The sequence below is a fragment of the Mauremys mutica genome, chromosome 8, assembly GCF_020497125.1.
Source record: "Mauremys mutica isolate MM-2020 ecotype Southern chromosome 8, ASM2049712v1, whole genome shotgun sequence".
Taxonomy (NCBI): Eukaryota; Metazoa; Chordata; order Testudines; family Geoemydidae; genus Mauremys; species Mauremys mutica.
The window spans coordinates 42861053-42876012 of NC_059079.1; the positions used below are offsets into that span (position 1 = coordinate 42861053).

Sequence of the window (14960 nt, forward strand, 5' to 3'; positions counted from 1 at the left end):
ACACAAAGTAATCGTGTAATATTCTTGGGAAGCAAAAAGTACAGCATTCGAACATTTTTCTTAAATAGCAACAAAATTTGGCAAAAATAGCAACATATAAGTTGTCAGCAGACTAATTCTTCATTTTCTATTTTCCGTCACCTTGTGAAATGCTGTTCACTTTCTCTGGTGCATCAGTCAACTTTGCCTAAATGCACACCAGATTTTAAGATGTTGAAGAGAAACTTTAAATCCATAAGCAGCATGTTCTCATTTTGCAATTGTGGGCTGAGATGTATATATGTATACCACAATTGCAAAATGAGAGCACACATATGCACATATATCTATATACACACATGCTTGCTGTGTGTTTGATTTTGATTCATGGGATAGGTGCTCAGAGCATGCGATTGATACCAGTAGTTACATTTTTAGAAATTTGAGGAAATAAATAATAACCAAATAAATATATTCAAATGCACTTGGTTGCAGGTAGGAGATAGAAGCGGAGAATTAACAGCTAGACTTAACCTCTCAGATCTTCAAATGGTGCTTGGTCTAAGCTACAGCACAAACAACTCCATGATGTCAGAAATCCATGCTGTAGATAATAGTTTGAATGGTAAGTGCTTCTTTCCAGCATATTTTTTTAGCTGAAGTTGAGAGGAAAAAATGATTGCTCCTTTATTGTGTTCAGAGGCTTTTGCATGTGTGTTTCTCATGCTCCTATCTCCCTTCTCTCCCCCCCCCCCCCCCCCCAAAAAAAATCTGCTCGTTCCATTTGGAATATTGGGCCTTTCTGTTTTGCTAAAGGGACCTTTTTATGTTTGGAAGACTTGCATCATGGTATCAGACAGGCCTGCAACACAGGCTGTCCCTCTCCACAAGTTGAATGGTCTAAATCTGAACGTTCCCCAACCACTTCATTTAAGGGGAGAAGAGAGGCTGATGTTGCTATGCAGATCCTCCAAAAAATGTCAGTCTTCTAATAAAGAGGGAAGTTCGAGGACCTGACTTTTTTCCAAATTAGAGGAAAAAATGTTTAAGACAATCCCATTTTTTAAAAAATAAAAAAGTAAAGCCACATTTATATGCATCTTAATAGAGCTGGAAAGAATGCAGACAAAGTTCGATTTTTGTTTGTATTTTGTCTTTGTGGCTACATATTTGTAACAGCTTTTATTTTATTTTATTTTTTTTAAGAAAAAATATCTGAGTTAAGACTGATTTTATGCACCAGATTACAGGTTTTGCCTTGCCTCCTTTCTCCATAGCATTCTTACTGGCATTGGGGAGCTTACAACAAAAATCGTGGGCTCTTCTGATGTTCCTCTGTCTAAGCTCCCTAATCAAACCTTTCTCTCCCTGCTCCCCATCCACAGTTGTGTAGCCTTTTCAAAACTCAGCTGATCTTCTGTGACTTTGTAGTGTAATGCCAATTATTTTTAGAAAGTGTGTGGTATTTTGATGCCAGAGCATAGCATTCCTGGATCAAAGAATCTTATTGCAAGGAGACAGTCTATATTTGTGTTTTAAGGTAATTAGCCTTAAACTCTCAAGTACAAAAGCAAGTGTTTTCAGCCTGGGTACTTTACAGATGTTTACTCCATGCTAATACTTTTTACTATATCATTTTGGAACTTAAAATTACCACATCTTAAACCTTAGATGGTATATACCACAACATAGCTTTGAAATGTAGAAAATGCATCCTTCCTCTTCATAGGCAACCAACTTATTTAGTCTTATTTCATCTCTTCCCAAAGGTGCAAGATCCAGAGTAGGCCGCCGTCACAGTATGGAAAACATGGAACTTATGAAATTAACACCTGAAAAGGTTGCCACTTTTCTTTTCTTTCTGTTCTGAGTAGTAGAATTGCAGTAATGTTTCATAGCTTTCAGTGAACCAGTGCTATGAAATGCCTAACGTATATCATTCCAAATAAATTCTTCATTCAAATTATAGGAGCATGGGTTTTAGGGCAAGATAATCAGAAATTGTATATACTAACCACTTTAGAAGTGGCTAGTAAAATCTTGATCAATGAAAGGAAGTGTCAAGCAAATACAAATCTAGAGAAGCCAGAGACATGTTCAATAACTAGTTGTGGCAAAGAGTATTCATGATCAAAAGCACAATAGTAGCAAAGTCAGTCCTATGTAATGGTTTACCGGATGATGTTTTCTCAGGAATGTAGAATTTATTATCTGCAGTACACATCAGAAGTGTGTAGGGAGTGTGTATTTTCCCTAAGAGCTTCAGTTTATCTGGGTAGTCAAGAAGTGATTCAGAATAAAATGAAAGGGAAGCTGTCCATAGATCTTAGAGCAATCATTCCTCGGCTATGAAACAATTTCATATTTTTATTTATATATCACATTTTTATAGTGTGTTTTGTTTGAGGCTCTCAGAACATTTTGCAAACAATTAAGCCTTTCAACATCCATGTTAAGTAGATATATTTTAGAAATGTAAAAGCTGAGGCACTGGAAGATTCACTGCAAGGTCACACAGAAAGTCTGTCAGAGCTGGGAATAGAACAGAGGTCTCCTGACTAGTAGTGATGTACCTTAACCTCAAGACAAGAGTTATCTAAAATTAATCTGTTTGCCTCACGAGCCAAGTTGACAATTTTGTATAAATCCATGTTTCCCAAAGGATTTTAATAGGAGGTTGGAACTACTTCTTCAACCTCCATCCTGGGACACTATTCATCCCCATCTCCTCCAATAGTTCAAATCTGTTCACTAGTTTTGCAGATAAGAGAGTTAAATCTCTTCCAGGACTGATATGTTGGGCAACTGATGGTGCTGAAGTTTTAAGTCACTTCTTGTACTCTGAGCCCCTGCTGGGACTGATATACAAGATCCTAAGTTTGGCCTGCAACCTGCATCTCCCACAATGTACTGCTGAACATTCAGCTAGTTCCAGCTGAAGTTTTTTATCCTCTACCACTCTGATCACTTAAACTGTTGCTTAGGTGATACAGGACCTATATTTTTAAAAGGTATGTGACAGTATAGTTTGGGGTACTGTGTAATGAGAGTTTTCCAAGATGCCTTTATAAGAAACCAAAACTACATATCATAGCATAGCTGTAACAAAGGATTTCCTTTGAAATACTACACTTATAAACTCAAGAGGAGGAGTTTAATTGAGGGATGAGGTTCCAAAGGCATAATGGGGGGGAAAGCCCAGCTTCAGAGCCTGCTTTTAGGAGTTTAGATAAGGCCAAAAGCAGAGGATCTGAAAGACCTTAAGATATGGCTAGAATATCCAACATGAAGAGACTGTACAAATAAGAAGGCGTTAGTGACAGCCAATGAATGGCTTTGTCAGAACCAGAATATTTGTTTAGTCTTTATAAGCTTCTAATGCAGCTGTACATAATTATGTCAAGAGGGCAAAAAATACTGGCACACTGACCTCTGAGTAGGAATCTGCCTTATAGCATTAACCAAACTTAGGTCCCTGATATCCTTCTGTTTTGGCAGCCACCTCTGCTTTCAGAGCCATGCTGCTACTGTTGTCTGGCATATATGTAACAAGGGAGAAGTCTGATTTTAAAATTCAGCTGCACAGCTTCCCTGTGAAAAAGCTCTAAAAGGCTCCTATGTCATCACAACGTACAGTCACCCTCTGCGAGAGGGTGTTGTGAAAGCCAAGAGTATAATAGGGTTAAAAAAAGAACTAAATAAGTTCATGGAGGATAGATCCATCAATGGCTGTTAGCCAGGATGGGCAGGGATGCAAAACCATGTGCTGAGTTGTCCCTTAGCCTTTGTTTGCCAGAAGCAGGGAATGGGCAACACAGGATGGATCACTTACTGATTACCTTTTCTGTTCATTCCCTCTGAAGCACCTGGCATTGGCCATGTTGGAAGGCAGGACACAGGGCTAGATTGGACCATTGGTCTGACCCAGTATGGCCATTCTTATGTTCCTTATGTTAAGGGGTTTGACTTTCTGAGGAAAAGACAAGTTTACTTAAAAAATGCTCTAGCATTTTTATTTACAGCTTAAGTTACAGTTCTAAATTTCACTGACAGTACTGAAAGATTTTAATTCTATTACTCTCTCTGAATGAAATGTTCTTTCTTTCATTCACTGACATTGAGCTCATTTCCTATTGTATATTAGCGATAATAAAGGACTCCATAGTCACATGTCAGGTGATGTAACCTAACAGTTAAATTTTGTTCATCCATCTACTGAAAAGGAAACACATAATCTAGAGATTCTTCACTGATGGGAAGTGAAGCTAGTTAGATGATAGGCAGAAGCATATGTAAAGAAGGCTTGTTTCATCTGACTCTTGTTTTCTTAGATTCAGAACTGGAACAGTGACATTCTTGCTAAACAGAAACCCCTGGTTGCCAAACCTTCAGCAAAGCTGCACTTTGTAAATCGACTAAAAGGCAAAAAGTACAAAAATGGCACATCCTCCAAAGTTCTGCAGGATGCTAGTAATGCTATTGATCATCGACTTCTAAGCTCTCAGAGGGTATGTTTGGAAAACTAAAGCCTAAACAGGTTTAATTGTTTGCTTGGTGAAAATTTCTGAGTTACAAATGAGTGCTCGTTTCTGGAGTTGTGTTAATTTTAGTTCTTATTGTTCACTTGATCAGAAAAAAGTGATTAAAGTATAGTAACTCCGTGCTTAACGTTGTAGTTATGTTCCTGAAAAATGCTACTTAAAGCAAAACGATGTTAAGCGAATCCAATTTCCCCATAAAAATTAATGTAAATAGGGGAGATTAGGTTCCAGGGAATTTTTTTCGCCAGACAAGACTCCTATCACACACACAAACAAGATAAGTTTTAAACAAACAGTTTAATACTGTACACAGCAATGATAATTGTGAAGTTTGGTTGAGGTGGTGGGAAGAGGGTGGGATATTTCCCAGGGGAATGCCTTACTGCTAAATGATGAACTAGCACTTGGCTGAGCCCTAAAGGGTTAACACATTGTTAATGTAGCCTCATACTCTACAAGGCAGCACGAATGGAGGGAGGAGACACAGCATGATGAGAGAGACAGAGACTCTCACTGTGTGTGTGTGTGACACACACACACACACACACACACACACACACACCCGTGTGTTGAGACGCGCATCGCCCCTTTAGGTACGCTGAGCCCACTGTAAATACATTGCCTTTTTAAGTAGATCAAGTTGAGACAGCAGCTGCCAGCAAGCGCTCTCCATGTGCGTCCCCCCTGGAGATGAGGTACGGGAGAGGGGAGAAGAGGGGGACACCCTGACATAGCACCCCTTTTCTCCTTGCCCCACCCTGAACAGCAAGCAGGAGGCTCCTGGGAGCAGCTCCAAGGCAGAGGGTGGGAGCAGCAACGAAACAACTTTAACCGTATGATGTTGAGTGAGGAGTTACTGTACAGAACTAGCTTTGTCATATATATGTTCAATTTCGTGTTAAATTGGAAAGAAGTGAAGTAAAAAAAAATTAAGTTAACTTGATCAAGGTCAGAGGAAAGAATCTCATTGTGATATTAAGAACTAGAGCAGCAACTGGAAACATGTCTCTGACTTATACCTGGCAGCTTTATTTTCCTGGTGACTACTAACTCTGCCATATAATGCTCACGTTTCAATTGTTTTAAAAGATCTTCCACAAGTGGGCTTGTTTTGTTGACTTGATCACCTTCCATTGTAACATTGTGTTTAAACAATATCCAAATATCAAACATGACCGGATTAAACTGCCACGGCTTCTGCATTACAGTTTAATAGGGGACAATTGTAACCCAACGTTTCCCTGACTCTCTCTTGCCTATCTTTTCAGAAAAACAGTCCTGATATGACTGGAGATGAAGGGTTCTTTGACTTGCTGAGCCGGTTTCAAAGCAACAGGATGGATGATCAGAGATGCTGTTTCCAGGAGAAGAGCAGAATGACAGCTGCAGCAGCATCCTCCACCCCACCTAAAACAATGAGAAAATGTACATTTTTTTGATTGTTTGAAAAAATCTACCCAAATCACGTGCCTCTGTTTTGGGTTGATGTCAGTCTTTTAAACTGTTCTAACACACAAGATTTACTGTTCCAAGGCACATTTCCAGACTAACTTGTTCGCTTTCTCCTTCCACCTTCAGCCTTTTCTACTTCCATGGTCTCACCGCACACTGATGAATTTTTAGATCTACTTGCAAGCTCACAGAGCCGCCGCCTAGATGATCAACGAGCCAGCTTTAGCAATTTACCTGGGCTTCGTCTCAATCAGCACAACAGTCAGTCAGTCCTTGGCCATCTAATGACCAGCAACAACAGAGAATCAGATGATGACTTCTTTGATATCTTAATAAAATGTCAAGTAAGTCAGTAAGAACGGTATGTGGAAAAAATGCTGCTCAGTTACATGGGATGGGGCTATTACATTACACTGAGGGTCAAAAGAACTGGGTGTCCATGTAATTTGCCCCCACAGGGCCTCATTTACTGCATCTCAAAAATGGGGATGTCTAGATCTGTAGAGCACTTGGCAATTGATATATGAAAAGCATTCTAAAAGTGCTAGGTGCTGTAATATTTGCAGAGTTGAATAAAACCTCACTGAATTCTCTCTCCAGGTTTTTAACTTATGTCACTGCACTCTTTACACTCAACATCAGTAAGACTCTTGATACTAGAAATTTTAGGCTCTAAATTCAATATGTGAATGAAACTTCCTATTGAATCTTTCAGAATATACTGAAATGATGAGTACATCGAGGTTCTTTGACTGCTTGCTCATGTCAATTCCATGGTAGGTATGCGTGCGCAACATGAACACTTGCTGGATGTTTTTTCCTTAGTGGTAGCTGTAGGGGCTGGCCCTATTGGAGCCTGTGCTTATGTGCCAGTATAAGGGGCGGTGCTAGGCCGCCATCCCCCCCCCCGCTCTCTGTTCCTTCTTACTGCACGGGACGGTTGCTGGAGTGTTTCTTGCCTTGCAAGCTTTCCAGTGGGTTTTGGACTTTGTTGTTCTGTATATAGTTAAAAGTTTAGTTGTTAGCTGTACTTAGTTAAGGTAGATAGCAGTCCCATATCGGGATGTTGTCATAAGAATAGGGCATGCCCTGGTCCCTGGGTTTCAAACCGTCTGTTGCCTGCGTTAAGTCCATGCCAGTGAAAGACCCCCATTCGAGCTGCTTAAAGTGCCTCAGGGAAGCCCACGTTAAGGATGGGTGCAAAATTTGCAGGGCTTCAGGACATGCACACAAAAGGACAGGGACATTTGTTTGAAGGCCCTGTTAATGGAAGCAGCCCTTAGACTGACCTTGGAGTTGTGCTGTTCTGATTTTGCACTGAGCAATCAGCCTGGGTACAGAGTACTCCCCCGGCACCATTCACCATTTTCAGTGCCAAGGAAGAGGCACAAGAAACTGGACAGCAAAAGAGGGTGCTCCCCAGTGCCAAAGAGGGATAGGTGGGGAGTGATTGACAAGGTGATACCCGTGCCGGGCCTCTTGTCCTCCTCAGAGCTGCAGTCTGTGGCGGTGACTCCACCCAGGGCAACAAGCCCAGTCCAGGACTCAACACTGACTCCTGGGAGCAGTCAGGGCACCCTACACCTGTGAGCCCCATCGACACCGGAAGCATTGCAGGCAGCAAGGGATCTAATGTCCCCTCTGGTGCTGCCCATGCCCTGAGATCCCCAACTGGCTTCCTCAGACTTGTTGACGGTGACCCCCACCAGAGAAAGACCCTCCATGTGCCCACCTCAATGGTCTCTGACACGCCACTGGACTCCAGCTTCACAGCACTGATCCCCTCTTCGTGACACACATCCACGGTCCCATGTCAATGGTCACTGGCTCCACAGCACGTCTCCAGCTCCCCTGTCATAGCCGACAGGCAGACGTGGCAATGGCTCCACCATGGTCTCCATGGCAGGAATTCTCATCAGAGGCTGGGGATGAATCCATCCTAAGGAGACACCAGCATCAGCCTTTCACATCAGACTTTGGCACCAGACCTTCTGCAGATGCTTGGCCACTGGAGCAGTGGTTGGTGCAATGGCAACATTGGAACCTGTGGGGGTTCCTCTGACACCAGGTTCCTACTCCCAGCTGTCATCCTTGGTTGTATCCAAGAGCCGAACCACTGTGCCGCCCCAGCTGGTGCTGGACTCAGACTGCAACCTGGTATCAGGACCCTGGCAGTAGTCCCAGTGGAAGCAACCCCAGTAGTGGAGGAGGAACCAGCCCCTCCTATGGTGGTAGCCTCTTCTTCATCGTCTCTAGATGTGGAGGTCGCATGTCCTGCCAACCCACTGCCACCATACGACTTCAGGGTTTATCTAGAGCTCCGTAAACAGGTTGCCACAAGCTGGAGGTGGAGGAGTGCAAGGAGCCCAGGGACAGCCTGTTTGACATTTTAGCTGCAGTGGCCCCTTCCAAAGTGGCCCTACCAGTCCATGAAGGGGTGTTGAAGCTGGTTAGGGTGCTGTGGCAGATCCCATCTTCCCTGCCTTCGACCTTGAAAAGGGCAGAGAAAAAAATGTCCCGGCTAAGGGGTTTGAATATATGTACTTGCACCGTCCCCTTTCCAGTTTTTATAGCAGTCTTTAACTTCATAAAGTAGCAACCTGTTTCTACATTACTGCATCTAATTTAGTACAAAATTAGTGATTTTTTTAAAAGGAATGACTGAAGATGTCCAGGGAGAAATGCTTCAGACAGATTTAAACTTCTAGTTTCATTATATTTACAAGTGAGAGAGAAAATTAAAGCAATAACTAAAACAATCAACAGTGCCAGTAATGCAAGATGGCTGATTGAAGCTGAAACAACATAATAGTAGCTGCAAGCTTCCATACAAGAAAAATATTCCCACTTAATGCACAATATATAGCTGAAAAGAAGAGTTGGTTTCTAAGCGGCAGAAGATGCTGTTCAAGAACAAAGTATTACAAGGTCTCTGCCACTTGCTCAGATAGCAACTAATAAATGCAAACTTCTCTTCTATAATCCTCCTTAACTTGTGATGTATGGTTGGGTACATTATGCTATCTAAACCAAGCTAAGAGGTAAAGTCCAGTACAGTCTCAAGGCACTCTGTGAAAGATGAAAAATTCTTCCACTACTACCATTAGCCTTAAGCTTAATTGGTTAGGTGGCTGACTGAAAAAAGAAGATTGATATCCCAGCTTCCCTGTAATACTCATTGGAACTCTGAGGAAGACTGCGTCTGTATACTTGCATCTAGCTATCATAAGTGTGTGCTTAGTACAAGTAGGACTTTGATTAAAATATGGTATGTATTTCACTTGAAAATCTATACAGAACAACTAAATTTACAAAACCATTGAAGGAGGTGTTGAAGGATTTTAATGGATTACAGCTGTCAGTCTCAGTGGAAATCTGTCTTGATCTAGTTAACAAAACTGGAACCTCATAAGGACAACACTTTTTAATACAGAGAAGCTATGAAATATTTCTTCCACTTAGTTAACATGAGTGATCTGAAATAAAGGTCAGGCTGGGTCCAGAACAGAAAGAGGATTAAATGGAATGTAATCATTAGTTCCTTTTCTTAACACTGAAGAGCCTGAATTCTACCCTAAATCTGTCGCAGTAGCCACAGAAGTGCCACACTTTGCATCAGACTGATGGCTGTTTGTGGAAATAAAGTTAGAGGATATTGTGTAGACTTCTATTCAGTTTTAAAAATAACTGCACACTCCTGTGCAGTCAGTACAGCAGCACATTGCTGTAGTTAAACCATTGCAATAGGCTAGATGCTTTAAAATAAGTTGGTAAAAATGTGCCTGTATCCAGAGGAAGGAAGAAGTATAATAGGTAGCTAGTATCCTGGTGACTCCTACTGATGGTGTGTGTGTTTTGTAGAATTGCCTGCTTTCCATTCTGTATAATGTGTACTTTCATGTTGGAATGGCAGATATATTTAAGGTGGTGCAGGTGTTTTTCTTATCAAGCCTTTATGGGGTCTTACACTTAGTCCAAGAAAATGATTTGGGGTTTTTCCAGTGTGAGGAAAATATTTACACCCCCTGTTGGAGATAATGGGGGTTGCACAGGATGAAATCCACAGCAGAATTTGGTGCTAGGAAAATTACTACTATTTAGTCCAGCACTACTTGGGCACATTTTAAATGTTGTTACTGCCAGAGAAGGAGGGATGTAAAACAGTCTCCTCAGAATCATAGAACCATAAGGTTAGAAGGGACGGCAAGGGTCATATAGATGCAAGCTTTGTTGTCTAATCCATTCAAGACGGATGGCTATCCAGCCTCCTTTTGAAAACCTATAGTAAAGGAGCTTCTACACCCTCCCTAGGCAGTCTGTGGTAGAATGTAAAATCTGTTATGATGATCTGTTATAAGACTGCTGTAAGAAATGACTAAAGTGCATGGCAGGAGCCAATACAGATATACTTACAGAAACGACTGTGAAGCAGTAAAGCTTATCTGGCTTCAGTTTGCTCAATCTGTTTTACTGTGCTTTTAAGTGAAAATAGCAAAACAAGAGAATCTGTAGCTAAAAAAAATTTAAACTAGAGGGTCCCACCCACCTGTCCACTGCTAGCAGTGGAGTTGGATCAGAGCCAGAATTAACTGCTTCTTCATCTTTTATGTAAGATGCAACTGTACATGAACTAATCCTCAAAGGATCCTGCTACAGGTTTGTTTGTGGCATTTAGTTTAATGTTTTTTAAATAAATCTCTCTTCTTCTTCTTCGAGTGATTGCTCCTGTGCATTCCAGTTAGGTGTGCGCGCCGTGCGTGCACGGCATCTCGGAACTTTTTACCCTAGCAACCCCGGCGGGCCGGCTGGCGCCCCCTGGAGTGGCGCCGCTATGGCGCCCATTATATACCTCAGCCGGCCCGTCCGCTCCTCAGTTCCTTCTTACCGCCCGTGACGGCCAGTTGGAACGGTGGAGTGCTCTCTGTCCTCCACAACCCTAGCTCTCGCTACTTCTTGTTGTACATAGCTTGTTTAGTGTTAGTATAGTTAGTTCAGTAGTTAGTTAGTATTTTAGGTAAGGATAAGGGGGGTATTTCCTCCCTTCCCTTCCCCGGTGCGGGCTCATGCCCAAGGCACCGGGCTTTAAGCCCTGCGCAGCGTGCCAGAGGCCTATGCCGGTTGGTGACCCTCACGGCTCCTGCCTCCGTTGCCTGGGCGAAGGACACCACACGGACAAGTGTGCTATTTGCTCAGCATTCAAGCCGCGGACCCGTAAGGAGCAAGACATTCGCTTAAAACAGCTCCTTATGGAGGCGTCCCTCCAACCCCCGGCACCGTCCGCGCCGGCACCGAGGGCTTCATCAGTGCAGAGTGCACCCGCGGCACCGAGCCGTTCCGGCACCGCGGCCCCGGTACCTAAGCCGGCGGCTAAGAAGACCCGGCACCGCTCGCTTTCGCCTTCCGCCAAACAACAGCTGGCGAAGGCAGTGGCAAAGGCCCGCACGGAGGACGCCGCGCGAGTAGCAGCGACCGTGCGTAAAACGTGCCCTGGGCCCTCGACTCCGGCACCGCAAGCGCCGTCGAGTCCGGCACCGCCACGCTCCCCGCCACCGACCGTGGTTGAGCCAAGGCTGCCATCGACGCCGGAGACATTCTCCTCCGCGCGTGAGCTAATCCGGCTCATAGAGGCACCGAGCCTCCGGCCCCCGGCACCGCCGGTGCGGGCTGTCGTCTCAGCGGGGAAACCAGCCAGAATGACACGGCCCCCCTCTCTGGGCGAACGGCACGGAACGCGCTCCCGGTCCCGGTCCCGTTCCCGGTCCCGACGCAGGTCGCCGTCCCGTCGTTCGGGATCTCGACGCCGCTCCTCATCACGGCACCGAGCACCATCCCGACGCCGGTCCGAGTCCCGGTACCGCTCTCAATCTCGGTACCGGTCGCACTCCCGGCACCGATCCAGGTCCCGGTCACCGTACCGTCGGTACCGCCGGAGGTCTCCATCCCGGCACCGTTCACGGCACCGCGACTCTCGGAGTCATTCCCGGCACCGCAGATCCCGGTCCCGGTCGAGCTCCCGGCACCGGTCGAGCTCCCGGCACCGCGGTAGCCGACGGTCACGATCGCCGTCCCGCCGGCGATACACTTATTGACCTGCGTCGGCGGAGGGACTCCCGTCTTCAGCGGCTCAATCCCTTGGCGCCTCGGCACCGCCTTGGCCATCCCGCCCAGCATCGGTGGCCTCCGGTGCGGATGACACCACCCACCGGTTGCCGACCCCGCAAGGACTCCATCATGAACAGTGGGGCTACTGGGTCCTCTGGGCGCATCACGAGGTGCAGGGCATCCCATTTCCTCTGCGGGATGTGACCACCGGGACCAGGGTCCCCGAGGCGACAGTTAGCCGCCCGCCTCCCTCTCCTCCGCACGAGCCCTCCGCTCCTACGGACCGCCAATCAGCCACACCGCACGACTCAGCGGAGGCTCAACCAACAGCCCCGGCGCCTGAGCCAATTGTGCAGGGCATATCTTCATCGTCCTCGCCGGACGAGGTGGTGGCAGGTGCTGCGGCCAGCGAACCCCCGCCCATTGACCTTCGGGCCTTCCAGGACCTGCTTCGCCGAGTGGTGACGGCCATGGGTCTCCCTGTCGCAGAGGTCCAAGAGGACGAGGACCCGATCACCAACGTGGTGGGCGCGGACGCTCCTGTCCGAGTGGCGTTGCCCTTTGTACGGACAATTCAGAAAAACGCCACTACGCTCTGGCAGACCCCCGCTTCCATTCAACCCACAGCACGCGGGGTCGAGCGTAAGTACTCAGCCCCCCCAACGGGCTATGAGTACCTCTACTCCCACCCAACCCCGGACGCCCTGGTCGTTCAATCCGTCAACGACCGCGAGAGGCACGGCCAACCTGCCCCTGCACCCAAGTCCAAGGACGCCCGACGCATGGACCTGCTCGGCCGTAAGGTCTACTCCGCAGGGGGCTTACAAATGCGGATTGCAAACATCATGGTCCTTCTCGCCAGGTACGTCTTTGATATTCTGACGTCCCTGGCGAAGTTCAACATCCCGCCAGGAGTTCTCGGCCTTGCTGGACGAGGGAAAGAAGTCCTCCAGGTCCTCTATCATGGCCGCCCTCGACGCCGCGGACTCCGGGGCTCGGACCTTGGCATCCGGCGTGACGATGAGGTGCATCTCCTGGCTGCAGTCCTCCACCCTGCCGCCGGAGGTGGAGTATACCCTCCAGGACCTCCCCTTCGACACCCAGGGTCTGTTTTCCGAAAAGACAGATTCTCGGATCCAAACCATGAAGGACGGTCGCATCGCCATCCGTACGCTCGGGATGCACACGCCGGCGATGCAGCGCAGGCCCTTCCGGCCGCAACCCTCCCGCTACCAACAGCGCTATCGGCCATATGTTAACCGGCGACCGGCCCAGAACCGCCGTCGTCCGTCAGGCAATCGGCGGAACCAGGGGCAGGCCGCGTCCAAGGCCCCCCAGGGGGCCAAGCCTGCTTTTTGATGGGACGCTCGAGGACGGCCCATCTCTCTCCCTACCGGATCCTACCCCCTTATTTTACAACCGCCTTTCCCATTTCTTTTCGGCGTGGTCCCAATTAACAACGGACAACTGGGTGCTGCAAACAGTCCAGTCGGGATACCGCCTTCCCACCCACCCTCCCTGTCCCTCTTCAGGGACCCCTCTCACGAGCAAGTCCTCTTACAAGAGGTCCAGACTCTGTTGAGCGTGGGTGCCATAGAAGCAGTGCCTCAAGACAGGCGGGGCAGGGGATTCTACTCCCGTTATTTCCTTATCCCCAAAGCGAAAGGCGGGCTACGTCCTATCCTGGACCTTCGCGAGCTGAACAAGTACCTGCTCAAGCCCAAGTTTCGCATGGTCACCTTGGGGACCATCATTCCCTCTCTGGATCCGGGAGATTGGTTTGCCGCCCTCGACATGAAGGACGCTTACTTCCATGTCGCCATCTATCCCCCTCATCGACGTTACCTCCGATTTGTGGTCGGCAACACCCACTACCAGTTTGCTGTGTTGCCGTTCGGTCTCTCCACCGCACCGAGGGTCTTTACCAAATGCATGGCGGTGGTCGCCGCAGCCCTCCGCCGTCGTCAGATCCACGTATACCCGTATCTAGACGACTGGCTGGTTCGTGGACAGTCTCGACAACTCGTGATGGGCCAGATGGCGGAGATCCGGTCGCTCTTCCGGCGGCTCGGCCTCCTCATCAACGCCGAGAAGTCCACTTTGATTCCTTCTCAGCGAGTGGAGTTCATCGGAGCGGTCCTCGACTCCACCATAGCCAGGGCCTGTCTCCCTCGCGCCCGCCACCAGACGATGGTCGCCTTCATCATGGACCTAGTCACCTTCCCGACCACGACGGTGCGCTCCTGCCTCCGCCTCCTGGGCCACATGGCGGCATGCACGTATGTGACCGCGTACGCGCGACTCCACCTCCGCCCGTTCCAGTCCTGGCTCGCGTCGGTGTACCGGCCTCATCGAGACCCCATCGACATGGTGGTGACGGTCTCCAGCGCGACCCTCGAGTCCCTCCGATGGTGGCTCGACCCAGAGATCGTGTGTGCCGGGGTCCTGTTCCACCCTCCGTGCCCGTCCGCCACGCTCACCACGGACGCCTCGGCGCTCGGTTGGGGGGCTCACCTGGGCGATCTCCACACCCAAGGCCTCTGGTCGACCCAGGAGCTCGCCCTGCATATCAATGTCCGCGAGCTGCGAGCTATCCGTCTAGCCTGCCAAACTTTCTGCCCCCACCTGCAAGGCCGATGTGTGACAGTGTTCACGGACAATACAACAGCAATGTTCTACATGAACAAGCAGGGCGGAGCACGCTCCTCCCCCCTCTGCAGGGAGGCGATGCTCCTGTGGGACTTCTGCGTGACCCACTCCATTCACCTGCAAGCGTCTTTTCTTCCGGGAGTGCAGAACACGCTGGCCGACCGTCTCAGCAGGTCGTTCCTCTCCCACGAGTGGTCCCTCCGTCCAGATGTCGTCCACACAATCTTCCGGAGGTGG

The 14960-nt window shown here is 47.7% G+C and overlaps 2 protein-coding genes across 8 annotated transcripts in view; one reads left to right on the top strand and one right to left on the bottom strand.

Moving 5' to 3' along the window:
- GPSM2 (G protein signaling modulator 2) overlaps positions 1–14960 on the top strand; it is a 60799-nt gene that overhangs the window by 43077 nt on the left and 2762 nt on the right. For 4 of the 5 annotated variants that reach the window (XM_045027283.1, XM_045027284.1, XM_045027285.1 and 1 more), the window contains 5 exons: positions 475–604; positions 1749–1819; positions 4311–4487; positions 5789–5945; positions 6099–6316. In XM_045027283.1, coding sequence (XP_044883218.1) covers positions 475–604; positions 1749–1819; positions 4311–4487; positions 5789–5945; positions 6099–6316 — 753 coding nt within the window. Of the gene's footprint in view, positions 1–474; positions 605–1748; positions 1820–4310; positions 4488–5788; positions 5946–6098; positions 6317–6687; positions 6749–14960 lie in introns of all 5 variants that reach the window. The other variant, XM_045027287.1, reaches the window with a different exon arrangement.
- Positions 5058–14960, bottom strand: part of CLCC1 (chloride channel CLIC like 1) — a 40692-nt gene continuing 30789 nt past the window's right edge. For 2 of the 3 annotated variants that reach the window (XM_045027295.1, XM_045027293.1), the window contains exon 14: positions 5058–5927. The gene's annotated coding sequence lies outside the window, so the exon portion shown is untranslated. The remainder of the gene's footprint in view (positions 5928–14960) is intronic. The other variant, XM_045027297.1, reaches the window with a different exon arrangement.